The sequence below is a fragment of the Tachyglossus aculeatus genome, chromosome 1, assembly GCF_015852505.1.
Source record: "Tachyglossus aculeatus isolate mTacAcu1 chromosome 1, mTacAcu1.pri, whole genome shotgun sequence".
In the NCBI taxonomy this organism is placed as follows: domain Eukaryota; kingdom Metazoa; phylum Chordata; class Mammalia; order Monotremata; family Tachyglossidae; genus Tachyglossus; species Tachyglossus aculeatus.
In genome coordinates this window covers 820,182-839,732 of record NC_052066.1, presented here as the reverse complement: position 1 = coordinate 839,732, position 19,551 = coordinate 820,182, and the positions used below count along the sequence as shown (strand labels likewise).

General features: G+C 54.7%; 1 protein-coding gene across 1 annotated transcript in view; it reads left to right on the top strand.

Moving 5' to 3' along the window:
• Nucleotides 1-19,551, top strand: part of ADCY5 (adenylate cyclase 5) — a 72,535-nt gene that overhangs the window by 23,405 nt on the left and 29,579 nt on the right. The window contains exons 3-5 of the mRNA XM_038751371.1: nucleotides 9,867-10,016; nucleotides 15,912-16,033; nucleotides 19,100-19,211. Of these exons, the coding sequence (XP_038607299.1) occupies nucleotides 9,867-10,016; nucleotides 15,912-16,033; nucleotides 19,100-19,211 (384 nt within the window). The remainder of the gene's footprint in view (nucleotides 1-9,866; nucleotides 10,017-15,911; nucleotides 16,034-19,099; nucleotides 19,212-19,551) is intronic.

Sequence of the window (19,551 nt, the reverse complement as noted above, 5' to 3'; positions counted from 1 at the left end):
ATTTTATTTTGTTAATATGTTTTGTTTTGTTCTCTGTCTCCCCCTTCTAGACTGTGAGCCCACTGTTGGGTAGGGACAATCTCTATATGTTGCCAACTTGTACTTCCCAAGCACTTAGTACAGTGCTCTGCACACAGTAAGCGCTCAATAAATATGATTGATTGATTGATTGGTTGGAATTGACTCATCCATGTGGGGTCTCCATTCTGACCTCATCGGCTGCAGTGGTAGAGAGGTCTACTGGCTGATGCCCCTGCTGGGGTCGGGCACTGTACTGAGCACTGTCGTATTTTGTGGCCTAGTGGATAGAGGCCGGGCCTGGGAGTCAAAAGGTCCTGGGTTCTATTCCTGTCTCTGCCACTTGTCAGTTGTGTGACCTCAGGCAAGTCACTTCACTTCTCTGGGCCTCAGTTACCTCGTCTGTAAAATGGGGATTAAAACTGTGAGCCCCATGTGGAACCGGGACGGTGCCTAACCTGATTTGCTTGTATCTATTAGCTTCTATCTATCCCAGTGCTTAACACATAAAGTGCTTAAATACCATCATTGTATCTGACAATTTCTCTACCTTCAAAGCCATAATGAAGGCACATAATAATAATAATGATGATGGTATTTGTTAAGCGCTTATTATCTGCCAAGCACTGATCTAAGCACTAGGGTTGATACAAGCTAATCAGGTTGTCCCACATGGGGCTCACAGTCTTAATCCCCATTCTACAGATGAGGTAACCAAGGCACAGAGAAGTTAAGTGACTTGCTCAAGATCACACAACAGACAAGTGGCAGAGCCAGAATTAGAACCCATGTCCTCTGACTCCCAAGCCCAAGCTCTTTCCATTAAGCCATACATAGTCAATCAATCAATGGCATTTATTGAGAGCTAACTATCTGCTCTGGAAGGCCTTCCCTAAGTCTTCATTTCCTCTTCTCCCACTCCCTTCTATGTCACTTTTGTACTTGGATTTGCTCTCTTTTTTTCCCTTTTCAGCCCCACAGCACTTATGTCCTTATCTATAATTTCAGTATATCAATATCTGTCTCACCCTCTAGACTGGTAAGCTCTGCACACAGTAAAGCGCTCAATAAATACGATTGAATGAATGAATGAATTGTGGGCAGGAAACCTGCCTACCAACTCGGTTGTATTGTACTCTCTCAAGCATTTAGTATAATGCTTTGCACACAGTAAGAGCTGAATAAATATGACTGATTGATGGGAAACTCCAAGAGAAGCATGAGGCACATTCCCTGCTCATACTCTAACCCTCAAAAATCTCCAGTGGCTACCAGTAAACCTAAACATCAGGCCAAAAGTCCTCACTCAGCTTCAAGGCTCTCCATCACCTCGCCTCCTCCTACCTCACCTCCCTTCTTTCCTTCTACAGCCTGGCCCGCACCCTCCACTCCTCTGCCGCTAACCTCCACACTGTGCCTCGTTCTCACCTGTCCCGCCATTGACCCCCGACCCACGTCCTCCCCCTGGCTTGGAATGCCCTCCCTCTGCACATCCGCCAAGCTAGCTCTCTTCCTCCCTTCAAAGCCCTACTGAGAGCTCACCTCCTCCAGAAGGTCTTTCCAGACTGAGCCCCCTCTTTCCTCTCCCCCTCCCCATCCTCCCGCCCTACCTCCTTCCCCTCCCCACAGCACCTGTATATATGTTTATACAGATTTATTACTCTATTTATTTTACTTGTACATATTTACTATTCTATTTATTTTGTTAATGAAGTTCATCTAGCTTTACTTCTATTTATTCTGATGACTTGACACCTGTCCACATGTTTTCTTTTGTTGTCTGTCTCCCCCTTCTAGACTGTGAGCCCGTTGTTGGGTAGGGACCATCTCTATATGTTGCCAACTTGTACTTCCCAAGCGCTTAGTACAGTGATCTGCACACAGTAAGCACTCAATAAATACGATTGAATGAATGAATGAAGGGAGATAGACACAGAAAATGTTCATTCATTCATTCATTCAATCGTATTTATTGAGCACTTATTGTGTGCAGAGCACTGTACTAAGCGCTTGGGAAGTACAAGTTCGTAACATATGGAGACGGTCCCTACCCAACAGTGGGCACACAGTCTAGAAGGGGGAGACAGAGAACAAAACAAAACATATTAACAAAATAAAATAAATAGAATAGATATGTACAAGTAAAATACAGTAATAAATCCGTACAAACATATATACATATATACAGGTGCTGTGGGGAAGGGAAGGAGGTAAGGCGAGGGGGATGGAGGGGGAAAGGAAAGAGGTGGCTCAGTCTGGGAAGGTCTCCTGGAGGCGGGCAAGGGCCCCTTCATTCATTCATTCAATCGTCTTTATTGGGCGCTTACTGTGCACACAGCACTGTACTATGTGCTTGGGAAGTACAAGATGGCAACAGATAGAGACCGTACCTACTCTCATAGGTTCACCACCTATGGACTCAGACTAGATTGAACATTCACGCAGAGACCCAGATGCCCCCAAACGTAGGTCCAGAGAAGTTTAATGAGACTCCCAATTTCACACAGCAGGGTCAAAGCAAGACCGCCCCCCCCCCCCCCCCCCCCCCCCCCGGACTCCAGGAGGGTTTGCAGAGGGCGTGGCTGGGGCCTGGACGGGGTCCTGGATAGATGCGAGTGAGGAGGCTGGGGGTGGGGGGGCTGGGATGCAGGACCCAGAAAGAGAGAGCAGATCTGCCCAGGATCCTATCTGTCTCCTGCCTCCCCCCACTTCAGTCCATACTTCACTCTGCTGCCCGGATAATTTTTCTACAAAAACGTTCAGTCCACCTCTCCACACTCTTCAAGACCCTCCAGTGGTTGCCCATCCACCTCTGCGTCAAACAGAAACTCCTCACCATCTGCTTTAAAGAACTCACTCTTCTTGCCCCTTCCCACCTCACTTTGCTGCTCTCTTACTACACTCATTCATTCATTCATTCATTCAATCATATTTATTGAGCACTTACTGTGTGCAGAGCACTGTACTAAGCGCTTGGGAAGTACAAGTCGGCAACATATAGAGATGGTCCCTACCCAACAACGGGCTCACATTCTAGAAGAGGGAGACAGACAACAAAACTAAACATGTGGACAGGTGTCAAGTCATCAGAATAAATAGAAATAAGCTAGATGCACATCATTAACAAAATAGAATAGTAAATATGTACAACTAAAATAAATAAAGTAATAAATCTATACAAACATATTTACAGGTGCTGTGGGGAGGGGAAGGAGGTAGGGCTGGGGGGATGCCTGCACACTTCACTTTTCTAATGCCAACCTACTTACTGTACCTTGATCTTGTCTATCTCACTGAGACCTCTTGTCCACGTCCAGTCTCTGGCCTGGAATACCCTCCCGCTTCATATATGACTGACAATGACTTTCCCTCCTTTCAAAGACTTACTGAAGGCACATCTCTTCTAGGAAACCTTCCCTGACTAAGCCCTCCTTTCCTCTTCTCCCACTCCCTTCTGCCTCGCCCTGACTTTCTCCCTTTATTCATCCCCTTCCTCCCAACCCCACAGCACCTACATCCATATCCGTAATTTATCTATTTATATTAATATCGGTCTTCCTCTAGACTGTAAACTCGTTGTAAGCTGGGAATGCATCTGTTATATTGTTGTGTTGTAGTCTCTTAAGTGCTTAGTACAGTGCCCTGAACACAGTAAGCACTCAATAAATAGGTTTGTTTAATTGATCCAACAGGCCCCCTCTGTAGGGGGTTCACTCTTACTGCGGGTGGGGAATCCAGGTCGGGTTTTCATTCATTCATTCATTCATTCAATCGTATTTATCGAGCGCTTACTGTGTTCAGAGCACTGTACTAAGCGCTTGGGAAGTACAGGTTGGCAACATATAGAGACAGTACCTACCCAACAGTGGGCTCACAGTCTAGAAGGGGGAGACAGTGAACAAAACAAAACGTATTAACAAAATAAAATAAATAGAATATGTACAAGTAAAATAGAGTAATAAATACGTACAAACATATATACGTCAATACAGGTGCTGTGGGGAAGGGAAGGAGGTAAGGCGGGGGGGATGGAGAGGGGGAGGAGGGGAAGAGGGAGGAGGGGGGTTTTGCAAGACCAATGTCTGCCGCCCCCATAGGAAAGGGGCGGGGAGGGGGCTGAGCCTGGGACAGGACCTCCCCTATCCCCAGAACCCCGGGAGTATGGGGGCGTCCGCTGGAGGAGTCCTAGCGGGCACCCTCAGGCCCAGAGAGGGGCGGGGTCTGGCCCAGGGTCACACAGCTTGGAGTCCTGGAACTCATGTCTCCGCTGGTGCTGCCTCCTCCGTCCCACCGGCGCGTCTCCGATCCAGGCCGGCTTTCCGTCTCCTCCGCCAGTGGGGTCGGGGCGCCCGGAGGAACCTGGCCGGGGATGGGGGGAGCGTTTACTGCCCCTCCTCCGCTCCCCTGCCCCCCAATCTCCTCGCCGGCCGTCTTTCCCAGGGCCGAATCAGACTCTCCCGGGATGGCCTAGATCCAACAGCGTAACCCAACCTGCACCCCCTCCCTCCTCCTCCTCCTATTTTTTCTCTTCTCCCTCCTCCCCCCTTCTTCCCGGCACCCCCTCCCTCCTCCTCCTTCTCCTCCTCCTCTCCCTCCCGGCAACTCCTCCTTTCTCCTCCTATTCCTCCCCTTCCCTCCTCGCCCTCCTTCTCCCTCCTCCTCCCCTCCTCTTCCCTCCCGGCATCCCTCTCTATCCTTGTCCCCTTCCCTCCTCCTCCTTATCCTCCCTCTCCCTTTCCCCACCCTCCTCTCCCTTCCCCTCCCTCTGTTCCAGTTCTCCCCACAGAGCTCGGTGGGATGGAGCCTGTATCCCTCGCTTTTTCTGCACTGTGGTTATCACATAGTAAGTCCTTAACAAATACCACAGCTATTATTATTATCATTATTATTATTATTAGTTTTTATGGTATTTGTTAAAGCCTAACTATGTGCCAGGCACTGTCCTAAGCACTGGGTTAGATACGAGCTAATCAAGTTGGTCACAGTTCTTTTCCCACATGGGGCTCACAGACTTGATTCTCATTTTACAGATGAGGTGACTGAGACACAGAAAAGTGAAGTGACTTCCTCAAGGTCACTCAGCGGATAAGTGGCTGAGCCAGGATTAGAATTCGTGACTCCCAGGCCTGTGCTCTATCCACTAGGCCACACTGCTTCTCTATTCTTGTAGTTATGTTGGTATTATTATTCTCTGTCTCTGTTGCTCTCGGTCCCCAGGCCTCAGGTTCTGTCCAGTGTCCCTATCCCTCTGTGTCTCTGTTCTTCTGACCTCCGTCCCTCTTATTGCAGGGTTGGCTCGGCCCACCCTGGTAAACCCCACTGGATCAGGGACCTCCTGGGACTGAATCTCTGATGGCTCCACCCGGGTACCCTCTCCAGCCCCACCCCCAGCCCCTACTGGAGGGGAGACTAGGGCAGTGCCTGGTAAGGGGGCAGGAAAGGCAGGTGTGACCCCAGAGACAGCGGCACTTCAGGACTTGAAAATGACATAAGTGGAGGAGTAGTTTATTCATTCATTCATTCAATGAATTCATTCATTCAGTCGTATTCATTGAGCGCTTCTGTGTGCAGAGCACTGTACTAAGCGCTTGGGAAGTACAAGTTGGCAACATATCATTTATGTAAACGATATGTAAATTATACCCAAGTCTCCCCTTCCTTGAGGATGGGATCTTGGGGCCAGACCTCTCCTCTGCCGACCCCTCAGGGACCCTCCCTGGGCAGGGTCTTCTGGCCCCCCTGGGATCCATCCTGCGTGACTGGTGGTTATTGGCCACCCCTCTCTGGGCCTCAGTATTCCTGCCTGTGTAATGGGGAGACTCTTACCAGCTTCTTGGACATAAGGACACAGCTGGTCAGGTTGGAGCCGAGGGACCGTGTTGGCTCTTTGTCCCTCTCTCCCCTGGTGCTGCCCCCTCCCTCGGACCCAACATCCCCCCACCCTTTGAGGGCCAGTGGGGAGGAGAATGCAGCTGGGAGGGAGACCAGGGCCTGCGGGTCCCAGGTCAGACGGGATGGTGGTTTCTTACAGAAACAGCTAACCAGCACAAGAGGCCAAGACCACGGTGCCACTGAGGCCACTGTCTGGTGTCATGTGGCCCTGACCAGTGCCGGCTGTGGGATGCGGGCTCCACGGCTGTCAGCGGGCATGGCTTGAGAGGACCTTGGTGTGCGAGTCTCCCGGGGCCGCACCCCTGCCTACTTATGGTACTCTGAACCCCAAGCAGCAGAGCCAAGGTGGTGTGGGTGACTCAGTGCAGGCTGTTGGCACTGCCGTGAAGTCCTGTGATAGCTGCCCAGGCTCATCCATCCACTGCTCCCAAAAGAAGGTTTCATCGCACCCGAGCCGGGACTCGCCACAGGGAGGCAGGGGGATATCTGCACTGACCCCTTTGCTGTGGCCCAAGGCCGTGGCTGGGAATAGCCCTGGCAGGGGAGAGGTTGCCATGGGAACGTCTGATGCCCAAAGGGAGGGAGGCAGATGGCACTGTAGCTACACTGAGTTTGGAGCAGGGCATCTCCCTGGGTCTGCCGGCTGGAAGGGAGAGGCTGCAGTAGAAAGAAGAGGGGCATGGATTGGAGACCCACTGCCGTTCAGCCTGCTCTCTTGACCCGGGAGATAGCACACACACGTACACATACTCACACACATACTCTCTCTCTCTCTCTCTCTCTCTCTCTCTCTCTCATACACACACACACACACACACACACACAATGCTGGCCATTGGGGAGCGTCAGAGGGAGGAGGAGACATGATCCCTGCCCTCGAGGGGCTGCCAGTCTAATGGGGAAACCGGATACACACAAACATAGATACCCACACAAAGACACTGTGCTGGGCAATGGGGGAGGACAGAGGGAGGAGGGGACACGGTCCCTGCTCTCGAGGGACTGCCAGTGTTATGGGGAGACTGGACAGTATATACACTCACATACACAAACACACACACGCACACTGCTAGGACTTGGGAATCAGAGGGAGGAGGAGACACGGTCCCTGCCCTCGAGGGACTGTCGGTCTGATGGGGGACAGGACACCCATGCCGCTCTGCCCGCCTCGCTGTGCCGCCTGCCGCCTCTCTGATGCGCAGAGCGGTGTCAGGAGCAGCCGGCCATGGCCGGTTTAGCCGGGCGAGGCTGGTCGTTGGATGGAAGTGGGAGAGGGCGGGGGCGCCTCCTGGCCCTCCTCGCCCACTGCAAGGGAGACAAGCCCGGCGGGTCTGCCTGGGAGCTCTCCCGGGGGTCCCGCCCGCCCTCTCCTGCCCCGTGTCCGGTCCGATCCGACCCGGCCCGGGAGGGGCTGAGAGCGCAGAGAGGCGGTCTGGCGGAATTAGGAGGGGAGGGTGCGGGGGGGCCGGCGCTGCTCATCGGCATAAGCGTGGAGGGGGTCTGGGGTCCCAGCCGGAAAGCTAGATCTACCGTCCAACCTGGGTTCCCCCAGCCCGTTCCCCCCTCCCCCAACCCCTCCACTGCTGACCACCTGGACGAGGGCTGGGCTAGGCTGGCGCCAGAGGGTTAAGGCGCTGGGACTCGGCACCCTTCCCCTTCCCGCTCTCTTCCCCCCCGCCCCCCCCCCCCCCACGGTCCTGGGGCAGCTGCTGCAGGTGTGTAGCAGCAGGTGGGATGGGTGGGGGCGGGGGAAGGGAGGGCAGCGGCACTGACGCTCTGTCCGTCTGTCCATCTCTTCGTCTGGAGGGGCAAGATCATCCGCGCCCCGCGCCGGATCCGCAGAATCGGGTGGTCTTTTTTTTTTTTAATGGTATTTGTTAAGCGCTTCCTATATGTCAAACACTGTCCTAAGCGTTGGAATGGAAACAAATTCATTAGATTGGACACAGTCCCAATCCCGCATGGAGCTCACAGTCTAAGTAGGAGGGAGAACAGGCGAAATGAGGCACAGAGAAGTTAAGTGGACTTGCCCAAGGTCACACAACAAGCAATTGGCTAGAGACGGGACTAGTAGGCCCGGGCTCTCTCCATTAGACCTCGGTCCTTCCCAGTCGCTTCCTAGTCTTCTCAGGCCCTTCCCGGTCGCCGGAGTCACTCGGTCGCCACCCCTCCCCAGCCTGTTCCTCCGGGGTGCGGGGGAGGGAGGTCGCGGTACCCTAGGGTCCGAAGCGGGTGTCCAGCCCAGAGAGGAGACGGCTGAGGGACTGGACCCGTCTGTCAGGGGTCTGCCGGCAAGGGGGCGGGGGCGCCGTGAATCCCTGTCCGGGGCCTGAGGCCCCTGCTGAAGCTGCAGCAGGAGGGAATCGGGTGGGACTTAATAACAATACTACTACTACTAAAATGGTATCTTTAAGCGCTTTACTATGTGCCAAGCACTGTTGTAAGCGCTGTGGTAGATACAGGGTAATTAGGTTGTCCCACGTGGGGCTCACAGTCTTCATCCCCATTTGACAGATGAGGTAACCGAGGCCCAGAGAAGTGAAGTGACTTGCCCAAGGTCGCATAGCAGACAAGTGGCGGAGCAGGGATTGGAAGCCACGACCCCTGGCTCCCAAGCCCGGGCTCTTGTCACAGAGCCACGGTACTTCTCCAGACTGTGATACTTCTTCTAGACTGTTGGGTAGGGACCGTCTCTATATGTTGCCAACTTGTACTTCCCAAGCGATTAGTACAGTGCTCTGCACACAGTAAGCGCTCAATAAATACGATTGATTGATTGATTGATTCTCTGGCCACTTGAAAAATCACTTTCCGACCGTCCAAGAAATTGAACACTGGGAGAACGAGTGGGTGCGGGGGCGTTCCGCCCTTGGAAACGCTAAGCCACAGTCCCCCCCACCCCCGTCCCCTCCTCCCTCTCCCCCAACACCTGCCTCGAGCAGGTTGGGAGAGAAGTAGGTCCCGGGAGATGTTGGCCGCCTGCTGCAGACCCCCGCGGGGTAGTGGCAGGACAGGTCCCCCCGCCCAGGGGAGCCGGAGCGAATTTTAGGAGAGGTTTCGGGGAAATGGGCGTCCCCGCCCCCCGCGGGCCCTGTTCGGGCGCGGGCCCTGGTCCGGACATTCTTTGTCCTTAGATGGAGCGGCCGCCGGCCGCGCTCTGACCCCGGCGGGGGGTTCGGGCCCCCGCGGGCCGGGGGCGCGGGGCTCGGCGGGGGCGGGGGCCAAAGAGCGCCCGGGAACGCCCACCGCGGGCGGAGCCTCGTGCGGGAGCGAGGGGCTGCGGGCCTGGGGGAGCTGGCCTGGAGAGGAGGGGGCGCTGGGCGGAGGGCAGGAGGGACGCTGGTCGAGGAAGGGTGGGGGGCTAGTGGACTGTGGGGACGGGGGCTGAGCCCCACGAGCCCACCAGGGTCTTAAGCCCCTGGGTCCGTCCCATCCCCGCGCCCAGATCTCCCTCCCTGGGGACCCCGGCCCTGGCCCGGACCCCACCAGGAGCTGCTCGAGGCCAACGGTCCGGGCTGGGGCTGGGGTCAGCCCGCCCCCGGCCCCCCATCCACAGATGGGGCGTGGCGGGGGAGGGGCCTGGGGCCGGGCTGACCGGAAAAGTCCCGGACCCCGGGCCCCGGGAACCAGCTCGGCTCTCGTTGGGATGAAGCGTGGACACCCACCACCCTTCCCATAGGGTCCAACCTTTCCGAACCTCCAACTCCTTCCGGCCGGCAGCCCCCAGCCCGCCCAGTCTCCCGTTACTCCTGACGCTCCTCGTGGTCAGGACAGGGGTGTCGGGCTGCGGCTGTGCTGGCCCAGGCGCTCAGTACAGAGTCCGGCGGGCATCGCCCAACCCATCCCGCTGATGGGGGAGGGGTTAGGGGTGGTGGGGACAGGGGGCAGGGGTCTGGGCAATTGTTTTCCGACGGGGCGGCTGGCCTCCCCTCCCCGACCGCTGTCTCCCACTGCAGCTCGTCTCCAACGTCCTGATCTTCTCGTGCACCAACCTGATGGGCGCCTGTGCCCACTACCCGGCCGAGGGCTCGCAGCGCCAGGCCTTCCAGGAGACGCGCCAGTGCATCCAGGCCCGCCTACACTCGCAACGGGAGAACCAGCAGCAGGTGCCTCAGGGCCACGACCCCCGGCCGCGCCCCACCCCCTGAGCCCTACCTACCACCCCTCCGGCCCCTGCCTCTCCCCCACCCTGGGCCCTCCCCTCTGCCCCGTTGCTGGCCTGCCCCCTCTCCAGGCCGACACCGCCCCAGGCCCCACCTCTGCTCTCCGGGTCTTGCCCTCTGCCCCATCCACCCTCAGGCCCCAGATGATGATGGTATTTGTTAATAATAATAATAGTAATAATAATAATAATGATATTCGTTAAACGCTTACTATGTGCCAAGCACTGTTCTAAGTGCTGGGGTAGTTACAAGGTAATCGGGTTGTCCCTCATGAGGCTCCATAGTCCCCATTTTACAGATGAGGTCACTGAGGCCCAGAGAAGTGAAGTGACTTGCCCAAGATCACACAGCAGACAAGTAGCAGAGCCGGGATTAGAACCCACATCCACTATGTGTCAAGCACTGTTAATAATAATAATTATTATTATTAATAACAATTATTATTATGGTATTTGTTAAGCATTTACTATGTTCCAGGCACTGAACTAGCGCTTAGTTCAAGCGCTTAGTACAGTGCTCTGCACATAGTAAGTGCATAGTAAGCGCTCAATAAATACGATTGATGATGAACTAAACACTGGGTGGATACTAGTAAATCGGGTTGGACCCAGTCCAACCTTCTGACTCTCAGGTCCGGGCTCTAGCCACTATGCCATGCTATTTTCCAAGTGTTCTTTAAGCACTCACAACCTCCAGTAGCTCTTCTGCACATACTGATTTATATACCCACTTATTTAAGCACTCATTCATCCTTCATAAATGCATCTTTCCACTCTTTTTTTCCTCTTGCCCGTAATTGCAGGTGTATCCTAGGATACCTGTTCAATATGTTCCTTAAATATGTGGATGTGTTTTGAACAAACATACTGTGGGATACATCTTCCGATTGACTTAAATGTGATTTATTAATTTCCTGTTCCAGAACCATCTCTCCCTTGATGACAAGACCTTCAGATGATGAAAAAGTCCATGGTAGATCCCTCCCCTCCACTATTCCTAGGGACTTTTTTATTTCCCATGGTCCCCAAATATGCCAACCCTCTCCTATCTCCTGTTCTAAGCTCTGGGATAGATACAAGCTAATCCAGCTGGACACAGTCCTGGTCCCACATAATAATAATAATAATAATAATAATAATAATAATAATAATGGTATTTGTTAAGTGCTTACTGTGTGCAAAGCACTGTTCTAAGCGCTGGGGGGATACAAGGTGATCAGGTTGTCCCACATGGGGCTCACAGTCTTAATCCCCATTTTACAGATGAGGTAACTGAGGCCCAGACAAGTCAAGTGATTTACCCAAGGTCACACAGCAGGCAAGTAGTGGAGCTGGGATTAGAACCTAGGTCCTTTGGACTCCCAGGCTCAGGCTCAATCTGCTAGGCCATACTGCTTCTCAGTTTCTGTACCTACCATCTGACCCTCATTCATTTATTCATTCATACTTATTGAGTGCTTACTGTGTGCAAAGCACTGTACTAAGCACTTGGGAGAGGACAATGTAGCTATAAACAGACACAATGCCTGCCCACAGTGAGCTTGGCTTGGACTGCCCCGCTCCTGGGCTCTGCTCTCGGATTGCCCTGTGCCCCCGGCAAGGCCCGCCCCCTGGGCCCACCCCCACTCCCTAGGCGCTGCTCTCTGCCCCAGCAGGACATAAAACCCCCTCCAGCGCTGACCTCTCTCCTTCTCTGCAGTTGTGCATTTCATGTCCCACCTGCACCTCAAATTTAACATATCCAAAACAGAACTCCTCATCTTCCCACCCAAACCCTGTCTTCTCCCTGACTTTCCCATCACTGTAGACAACTCCACCATCCTCCTTGTCTCATAAGCCTGTAACTTCGGCATTATCCTTGACTCATCTCTTCTGTCAGTTCTGCCTTTCACAGTATCACCAAAATCCACCCTCATTCATTCATTCATTCATTCAATCATATTTATTGAGCGCTTACTGTGTGCAGAGCACTGTACTAAGCACTTGGGAAGTACAAGTTGGCAACATATAGAGACGGTCCCTACCCAACAGCGGGCTCACAGTCTAGAAGGGGGAGACAGACAACAAAATAAAATGTATTAACAAAATAAGAGTAATAAATATGTACAAACATAAATACAGGTGCTGTGGGGAGGGGAAGGAGGTAAGGTGGGGGGGATGGGGAGGGGGAGGAGAGAGAGGAAGGAGGGGGCGCAGTCTGGGAAGGCCTCCTGGAGGAGGTGAGCTCTCAGTAGGGCTTTGAAGGGAGGAAGAGAGCTAGCTTGGCGGATGTGTGGAGGGAGGGCATTCCAGGCCAGGGGGAGGACGTGGGCTGGGGGTCGACGGCGGGACAGGCGAGAACGAGGTGCAGTGAGGAGGTTAGCGGCCGAGGAGTGGAGGGTGCGGGCTGGGTTGGCGAAGGAAAGAATGGAGGTGAGGTAGGAGGGGGCGAGGTGATGGAGAGCCTTGAAGCCGAGAGTGAGGAGTTTTTGACTGATGCGTAGGTTGATTGGTAACCACTGGAGATTTTTGAGGAGGGGAGTAACATGCCCAGAGTGCTTCTGCACAGAGATGATCCAGGCAGCAGTGTGAAGTATAGATTGCAGTGGGGAGAGACAGGAGGATGGGAGATCAGAGAGGAGGCTCGTGCAGTAATCCAGTTGGGATAGGATGAGAAATTGAACCAGCAGGGTATCAGTTTGGATGGAGAGGAAAGGGCGGAACTTGGTGATGTCGCGGAGGTGAGACCGGCAGGTTTTGGTGACGGATTGGATGTGAGGGGTGAATGAGAGAGCAGAGTCGAGGAGGACACCAAGGTTGCGGGCTTGTGAGAGGGGAAGGATGGTAGTGCCGTCAACAGTGATGGGAAAGTCAGGGAGAGGGAAGGGTTTGGGAAGGAAGATAAGGAGTTCAGTCTTTTCTCCAAACATTTATCCTATCCCACCTTGACTTCTGCATGAGCCTCCTTGGAAACCTCCCTGCCTCCAGCCTCTACTCTATCCAACCTGCACTTTATTCTGCTGCCTGAATCATTTTTTTAAAAGAACATTCAGTCCATGTTTCCCCACTCCTTAAGAACCTTCAATTGTTGCGCATCCACTTCCGTATCAGACAGATGTTTCTCACCATCTAGGAGCACCCCCACGCCCCCCCCCAACCCGCTTCTAGACTGTGAGCCTGCTGTTGGGTAGGGACCGTCTCTATATGTTGCCAACTTGTACTTCCCAAGCGCTTAGTACAGTGCTCTGCACACAGTAGGCGCTCAATAAATACGATTGAATGAATGAATGAATGAAAGCCTTCAATCAGCTCGCCCCCCTCCTACCTCACCTCGCTGCTCTCCTACTACAGCCCAGCCTGCACACTCAGCTTCTCTAAGCCAAACTACTGTAACTTGATCTCATCTTTCTTGTCACTGACTCCTCACCCACATCCTCTCTCTGACCTAAAACTCCCTCCCCCTTCATATCTAACAGACCACTGCTCTTCCCACTTGAAAAGCCCTCCCCTAGTCCCTCTCCCTTCTGCATCACTTCTGCACTTGGATCTGTACCTGTAAACAGTTGAAATTCACCCCACAGCACTTATGCACATACCCATAGGTCATTTTAATGCCTGTCTCCCCATCTAGACTGTAAGCTCCTTGTAGGCAGGGCATGTGCCTACCAATTCTGTATATTGTATTCTCCCAAGTGTTTAGTACAGTGCTCTGAATAATTCATTTTAATGTCTGTCTCCCCCTCTAGACTGTAAGCTCCTTGTGGACAGAGTATGTGCCTACCAACTGTTATACTGTACTCTCCCAAGTGTTTAGTATAGTGCTCTGCACAAGTAATCTTTCAATAAATGTCATTGATTGAGAGGACAGCAACAGTGAAACCAAAATTAGATAATGTTTCCGGGAGAAGGGGGTGGTCCGCAGTGTCGAAGACAGCTGAGAGGTCGAGGAATATTAGGAGGAAGTAGAGGCCATAGCATTTGGCAAGGAGGAGGTCATTGGTGAGCTTAGAGAAGGCAGTTTCTGTAGAGTGAAGGGGGCAGAAGCCACACTGGAGGGGATAGAGGGGAGAATTATAGGAGAGGAAGTGGAGGCAGCAGGTATAGACGAGGAGTTTGGAGAGAAAAAGTAGGAGGGAGATGGGGCAGTAACTGGAGGGGGCCTTGGGGTCAAAGGACAGTTTTTTTTTAGAATAGGGGAGACATGAGCATGTTTGAAAGCCATGGGGAAGAAGCTATTGCAGAGTGAACAGCTGAAGATGACAGACAGGGAGGGAAAAAGGAGGGAGGTAAATAATTTGAATGGAGGGGGTTGGAGGTGCAAGTGGAGGGGGTGGATTTTGAGAGGAGGAAGGAGAGTCAAACAGGGCAGGAGGAGGGAGGAACTGAGGTGGTGTGGGAAGATTTCAGGGAGATCACACCTGATGAAATAGCAAGGTCATCGGGGTGAATCAGAAGTGCAAGATGAAGGAGGCAGGAACCTGGGGATGTTTAAGGAGGGGGCTAAAAGTCAGAAACAGCTGGGGTGGGCAATAGACATTGGCCCCTCTCTGGGTTCTTGCCCTCTGCCCTGCCCTATCTTCCACCCCACATCCTCTGATCTTCAAGAAGCAGCATGGCCTATTGCAAAGAGCCTAGGCCTGGGGATCAAAGCACCTAGATTCTAATCTCGGCTCTGCCACTTGTCCACTGTGTGACCTTGGGCAAGTCACTTCACTTCTCTGTATCCTACTTACCTCAGCTGTCAAATGAAGGTTAAGACTGTGAGCCCCATGTGGGACATGGACCCTGTCCAACCTGATTAGCTTGTACCTATCCCAGTGCTTAGGACAGTGCCTGGCACATAGCACTTAATACCATTAAAAAAAGATGCTAGCCCCTGCTCTCCCACCCCCATCTGCTCCTAATCCTCTTTCTCTAACCCCTGACCTCACCCTCCAGACCCCTGCCGTCTCCTGACCTCCACCCCTAGCCCCTTGACCCCTGGACCCCTGCCCTCCTCTCCTTTGTCTCTACTCTCTCACTCCCTACTCCTCATCCTCCCATATCCCCTTCCTCTCACCCCATCCCTGACCTCACCCACTCAGTCTAAGGAGCTCTGGTGCCCTAGATCCGACCTTGGTGACTGGGGCCAGTCAGGGGACGCTGGCCGGGGTGGAGCCTGAGGTGGATGGAGGGTGGGGCTGTGGGCCGGGAATTGATGGAGGGGGAGGGAGAGGCAAGTTGGGAGGTGAGGCCAGGGGCCATAGAGGGTGAGTCGGGATGGACGGGGTGCGTCCACGGGTGAAAGAGAATGGATCAGAGGGCTGAAAGGGGGGGACCAGGGTCAAGGGATGGATGGGGATGGGGCCAGAAGGAGGGTCAGGGGACGGATGGGGCAGGGCCAGGATGAAAGGGAGCCAATCAGGAGGCCGACAGGATGGGACCAGAGTTAGGGGATGGGTGGGAGCAGGGCCACGGGTGAAAGACAGCAGATCAGTGGGCTGACAACGTGGGACCAGGGTCAGGGACTGGGCGAGATTGAGGCCAGGATTGGTAGGGGGAGGGTCAGGGGTCGGATGGGGCGGAGCTAGGGGTGAAAGGGATCCAATCAGGGGGCTGACAGGGCGGGACCAGGGGAAGGGAATGGACGGGGGTGAGGGGCCAAGGGCGGTAGGGGGAGGGTTAGGGGACGAATAGAGCAGGGCCAGGGGCCGTGAGGGGCTGGGCACTGATGGGGTGGGGCCGGGGTGAGGGGCTGGGTGGTGGCGGGGCCAGGGCAGGAGAGGGCGGATCAGGGGCCGGACGGAGAGGGTCCCGGGAGGGCGGGGAGGGCGGCGGCGGGGCTTTGGGGTCTGTCGGTGACTCCGTCGGCCTCGTACAGGAGCGGTTGCTGCTGTCGGTGCTGCCCCGGCACGTCGCCATGGAGATGAAAGCCGACATCCATGCCAAGCAGGAGGATATGATGTTCCACAAGATTTACATCCAGAAACACGACAACGTCAGGTGAGGTGGCGGGCCAGCAGCGCCGCCTAGTGGATAGAGCACGGGCCTGGGCGTCAGAAGACCTGAGTTCTAATTCCACTCCATCACTTGTCTACAGTGTACTTTGGGCAAGTCCCTTCCCTTCTAGAGGCCTCAGTGCCCTCATCTGTAAAATGGGGATTATGACTGTGAGCCCCATGTGGGACCGGCTCGGTGTCTAACCTGATTAGCTTGTGTCTACCCCAGTGCTTAGTTTAGTGCCTGGCATATAGTAAGTGCTTTAACAAAACAAAACAAAACAAAAAAGGGACAGATGGAGACCCGATCAGGAAGAAGCAGAGAAGCAGTGGGGCCTAGTGGAAAGAGCAGAGGCCTGGGGGTCAGAGGACCTGGCTTCTAATCCCGGCTCCGCCACTTGTCTGCTGTGTGACTTTGGGCAAGTCACTTCACTTCTCTGTGCCACCGTTCTCTCATCAGCAAAATGGGGATTCAATACCTGTTCATTCATTCAATTGTATTTATTGAGCGCTTACTGTGTGCAGAGCACTGTACTAAGCGCTTACCTGTTCTCCCTCGTACTTAGACTGGCAGCCCCATTTGGGACCTGATGAACTTGTATTTACCCCAGGACTTAATACAGTGTTTGAAACATAGTAAAAGTCATTATCATTAACAAGCAGAGCAACAAAACCAAACAAACAAAAAAACGGAGAGACCCAGGCATAGAGAGCTGGAAACGACCAGGTTGTTGAGCTGGGGCAAGACCTAAGATTGCTGGGCCTCCCCGACTGTGTGTCTCTAGAGAAGCAGTGTGGCTGGAGAAGCAGCATGGCTCAATGGAAAAAGCCCAGGCTTGGGAGTCAGAGGTCATGGATTCTAATCCTGGCTCTGCCATTTGTCAGCTGTGTGACTTTGGGCAAGTCACTTAACTTCTCTGTGCCTCAGTTACCTCATCTGTCAAATGGGGACTAAGACTATGAGCCCCACGTGGAACAACCTGATTACCTTGTATCACCCCAGCGCTTAGAACAGTGCTTGGCACGTAGCGCTTAACAAATACCGTCATTATTATTATTATTATTATTATTATTAGATCTCGATCTGTCCTCTGTCTCTCCTTCTCTCCCTATCTCTATACCACTATCTTCCTGTTTCTGCATCTCTCTTTCTGTCTCTTTATGGCTCTATGTCATTTCTCTGTCTCTGGGTCTGTGTATTTGTTTCTGTCTTTGCATCTCTCTCTCCATATCTTTGTCTCCCCATCTGTAGGTCTCTGTCTCTCCAAGAGGAAGCAGGGAATGTGGGCCAGGACGCGTGTGGAGGTGGGGGCCTGGTGGGGGGCCTCAGGAGACAGGAACCCCTCCCCCTCCTCATTCTAGAGGAGTGGGGTTGGGCCGGACTCCAGGGATGGGTCCAAGGAGAGAGGGAGAGAAAGCGTTTCCTGTCCGAAAGGACAATGGATAATCTGTCTCTGCCCCCGCCTGTGAAACCTTCCTTCCCCCCTAACCTCCGGCTCCTCTCCTCTCTCTACCTCCCACACCCATCCCTTTCCTCCTGGTTCTTTCAGCCCTCCCTCCCTCGCCCGGCACGCGGTCTGCAGGGCTCTGACCCCTCCCCTCCCCATCCCTTGTGCCCCCAGCTGAGGCATCACCGAGATCCTGGGGTTTGGGGGATCACGGTTGGGGGCCGTCGGACGCCTCTAAGCTGGAAGGAGACACTGCGGAGGAGGGAGTCTGATGGGGGGAGGAGGGAAGAACAGGCTGGCAGACCCTGAGGATTTGGGGGATTGGGCCAGGACAAGGAACATCTTCCTACCTTTTACCCTGGGGTCCCCAACTTCATTCCCAACTGGGCAATCCCACCCCCCCACCCCCACCCGAAGACCTCCTCAGACCTTACCCCATCTCGGGACGGGGGTGGGCAGGGAGGGACTGAGATCCCGGCTCCGCCACTTGTCAGCTATGTGACTTTGGGCAAGTCACTTAACTTCGCTGGGCCTCAGTTACCTCATCTGTAAAATGGGGATTAAGACTGTGAGCCCCCTTGGGACAACCTGATCACCTTGTAACCTCCCCAGCGCTTAGAACAGTGCTTTGCACATAGTAAGCACTTAATAAATGCCATTGTTATTATTATTATTATTCCCTCTGTAAAGATGGGACTGAAGCCCAGAGAGGGGTGGGGGTTGTCCTACCGTCACACAGCAGGGCCAGGCAGAGACAGGACTTGAATTCTGGCCCACGAGGTCCAGCTCTGGCATCAGCCTCGTGGGGGTCCCTGGTCTGGTGGGGAAGCAGAGTGGACATGGAGTGCTCAGGGGGCGCAGACTGTCCCTGGAATCCTTAGTGAACTTTTAATGGCCACTTTTGATGCCATGCAAATTGTTTGCAAATATGCCCCAGACACCGGCTGTCACTTTTGGGCGCTTTTTATTTTACAGTAAATACGTATTTATTGACCTCCCCACCTGCAGGTCAGTTTCTTCCCCCCCCCCCCCCATTTCCTGCAGGATTGTTGGGAAGGGGGATTCTACGGAGGCAGGGCCCACGGCTGAAAGACGGTGTATGTCAGTGTCGGCAGCGGCCGATAGTCCGGACCCTGGGGCTGCCAGGGGTCAGGGGAGCCGGGAAGGCTTTCTGGAGGAGGAGCGCGGTTTGGGAGTCGTTTGGAAGAAGGTGGAAGGCTCAAGGGGAGGAACCTGATCCGTGTTCCTCTCCCCTCCCCCTCAACCAAGACGATCTCAGTCAGGGTTCCCCTCAGCTTCGGGTCGGGTGATCCCCAGGGCTCCCTCCTCTCCCTCCTCCCCTTGGGGCAGGGCCATCCCAGCTCTCTCTCCACTCCTCCGCGACCCCGGGCAGGGTGATCCCCCGGGCTCCACCCCCTCTCCCCGGGCAGGGTGATGCCCCAGGCTCCCTCCTCCCCCTCGGCCCGGGTGATCCCAGCTCTCCCCCCCCTTCCTCGCCGCCCCCGGGCAGGGTGATCCCCCGGGCTCCCTCCTCCGCCTGGGCTCGGGCGACCTCCGGGCTCCCCGTTCCAGGCCGGGCGGGCCAGCGCGCCCCGGCCTCACCCCCCTCCGTCCTCCCTCAGCATCCTGTTCGCCGACATCGAGGGCTTCACTAGCCTCGCCTCGCAGTGCACGGCGCAGGAGCTGGTGATGACCCTCAACGAGCTGTTCGCCCGCTTCGACAAGCTGGCCGCCGTGAGTGTGCCCGCCTCCCTCCCCGCTCCTCCCCTCCCTGCCGCCCTCTTACCTCCCCCTGCCGACCCCTGCTGCCCTCCGCCGCCCTCTATCTGCCCCTGCCACCCTCTTACCTCCCCCTGCCGACCCCTGCTGCCCTCCGCCGCCCTCTATCTGCCCGTGCCACCCTCTTACCTCCCCCTGCCGACCCCTGCTGCCCTCCGCCGCCCTCTATCTGCCCCTGCCACCCTCTTACCTCCCCCTGCTGCCCTCCGCCGCCCTCTACCTGCCCCTGCCTTTCTAGTCTTGTCCCCCCTGCCACCCCGTCTTCCCTGCCGCCTTCTGTCGCCCTCTGCCATCC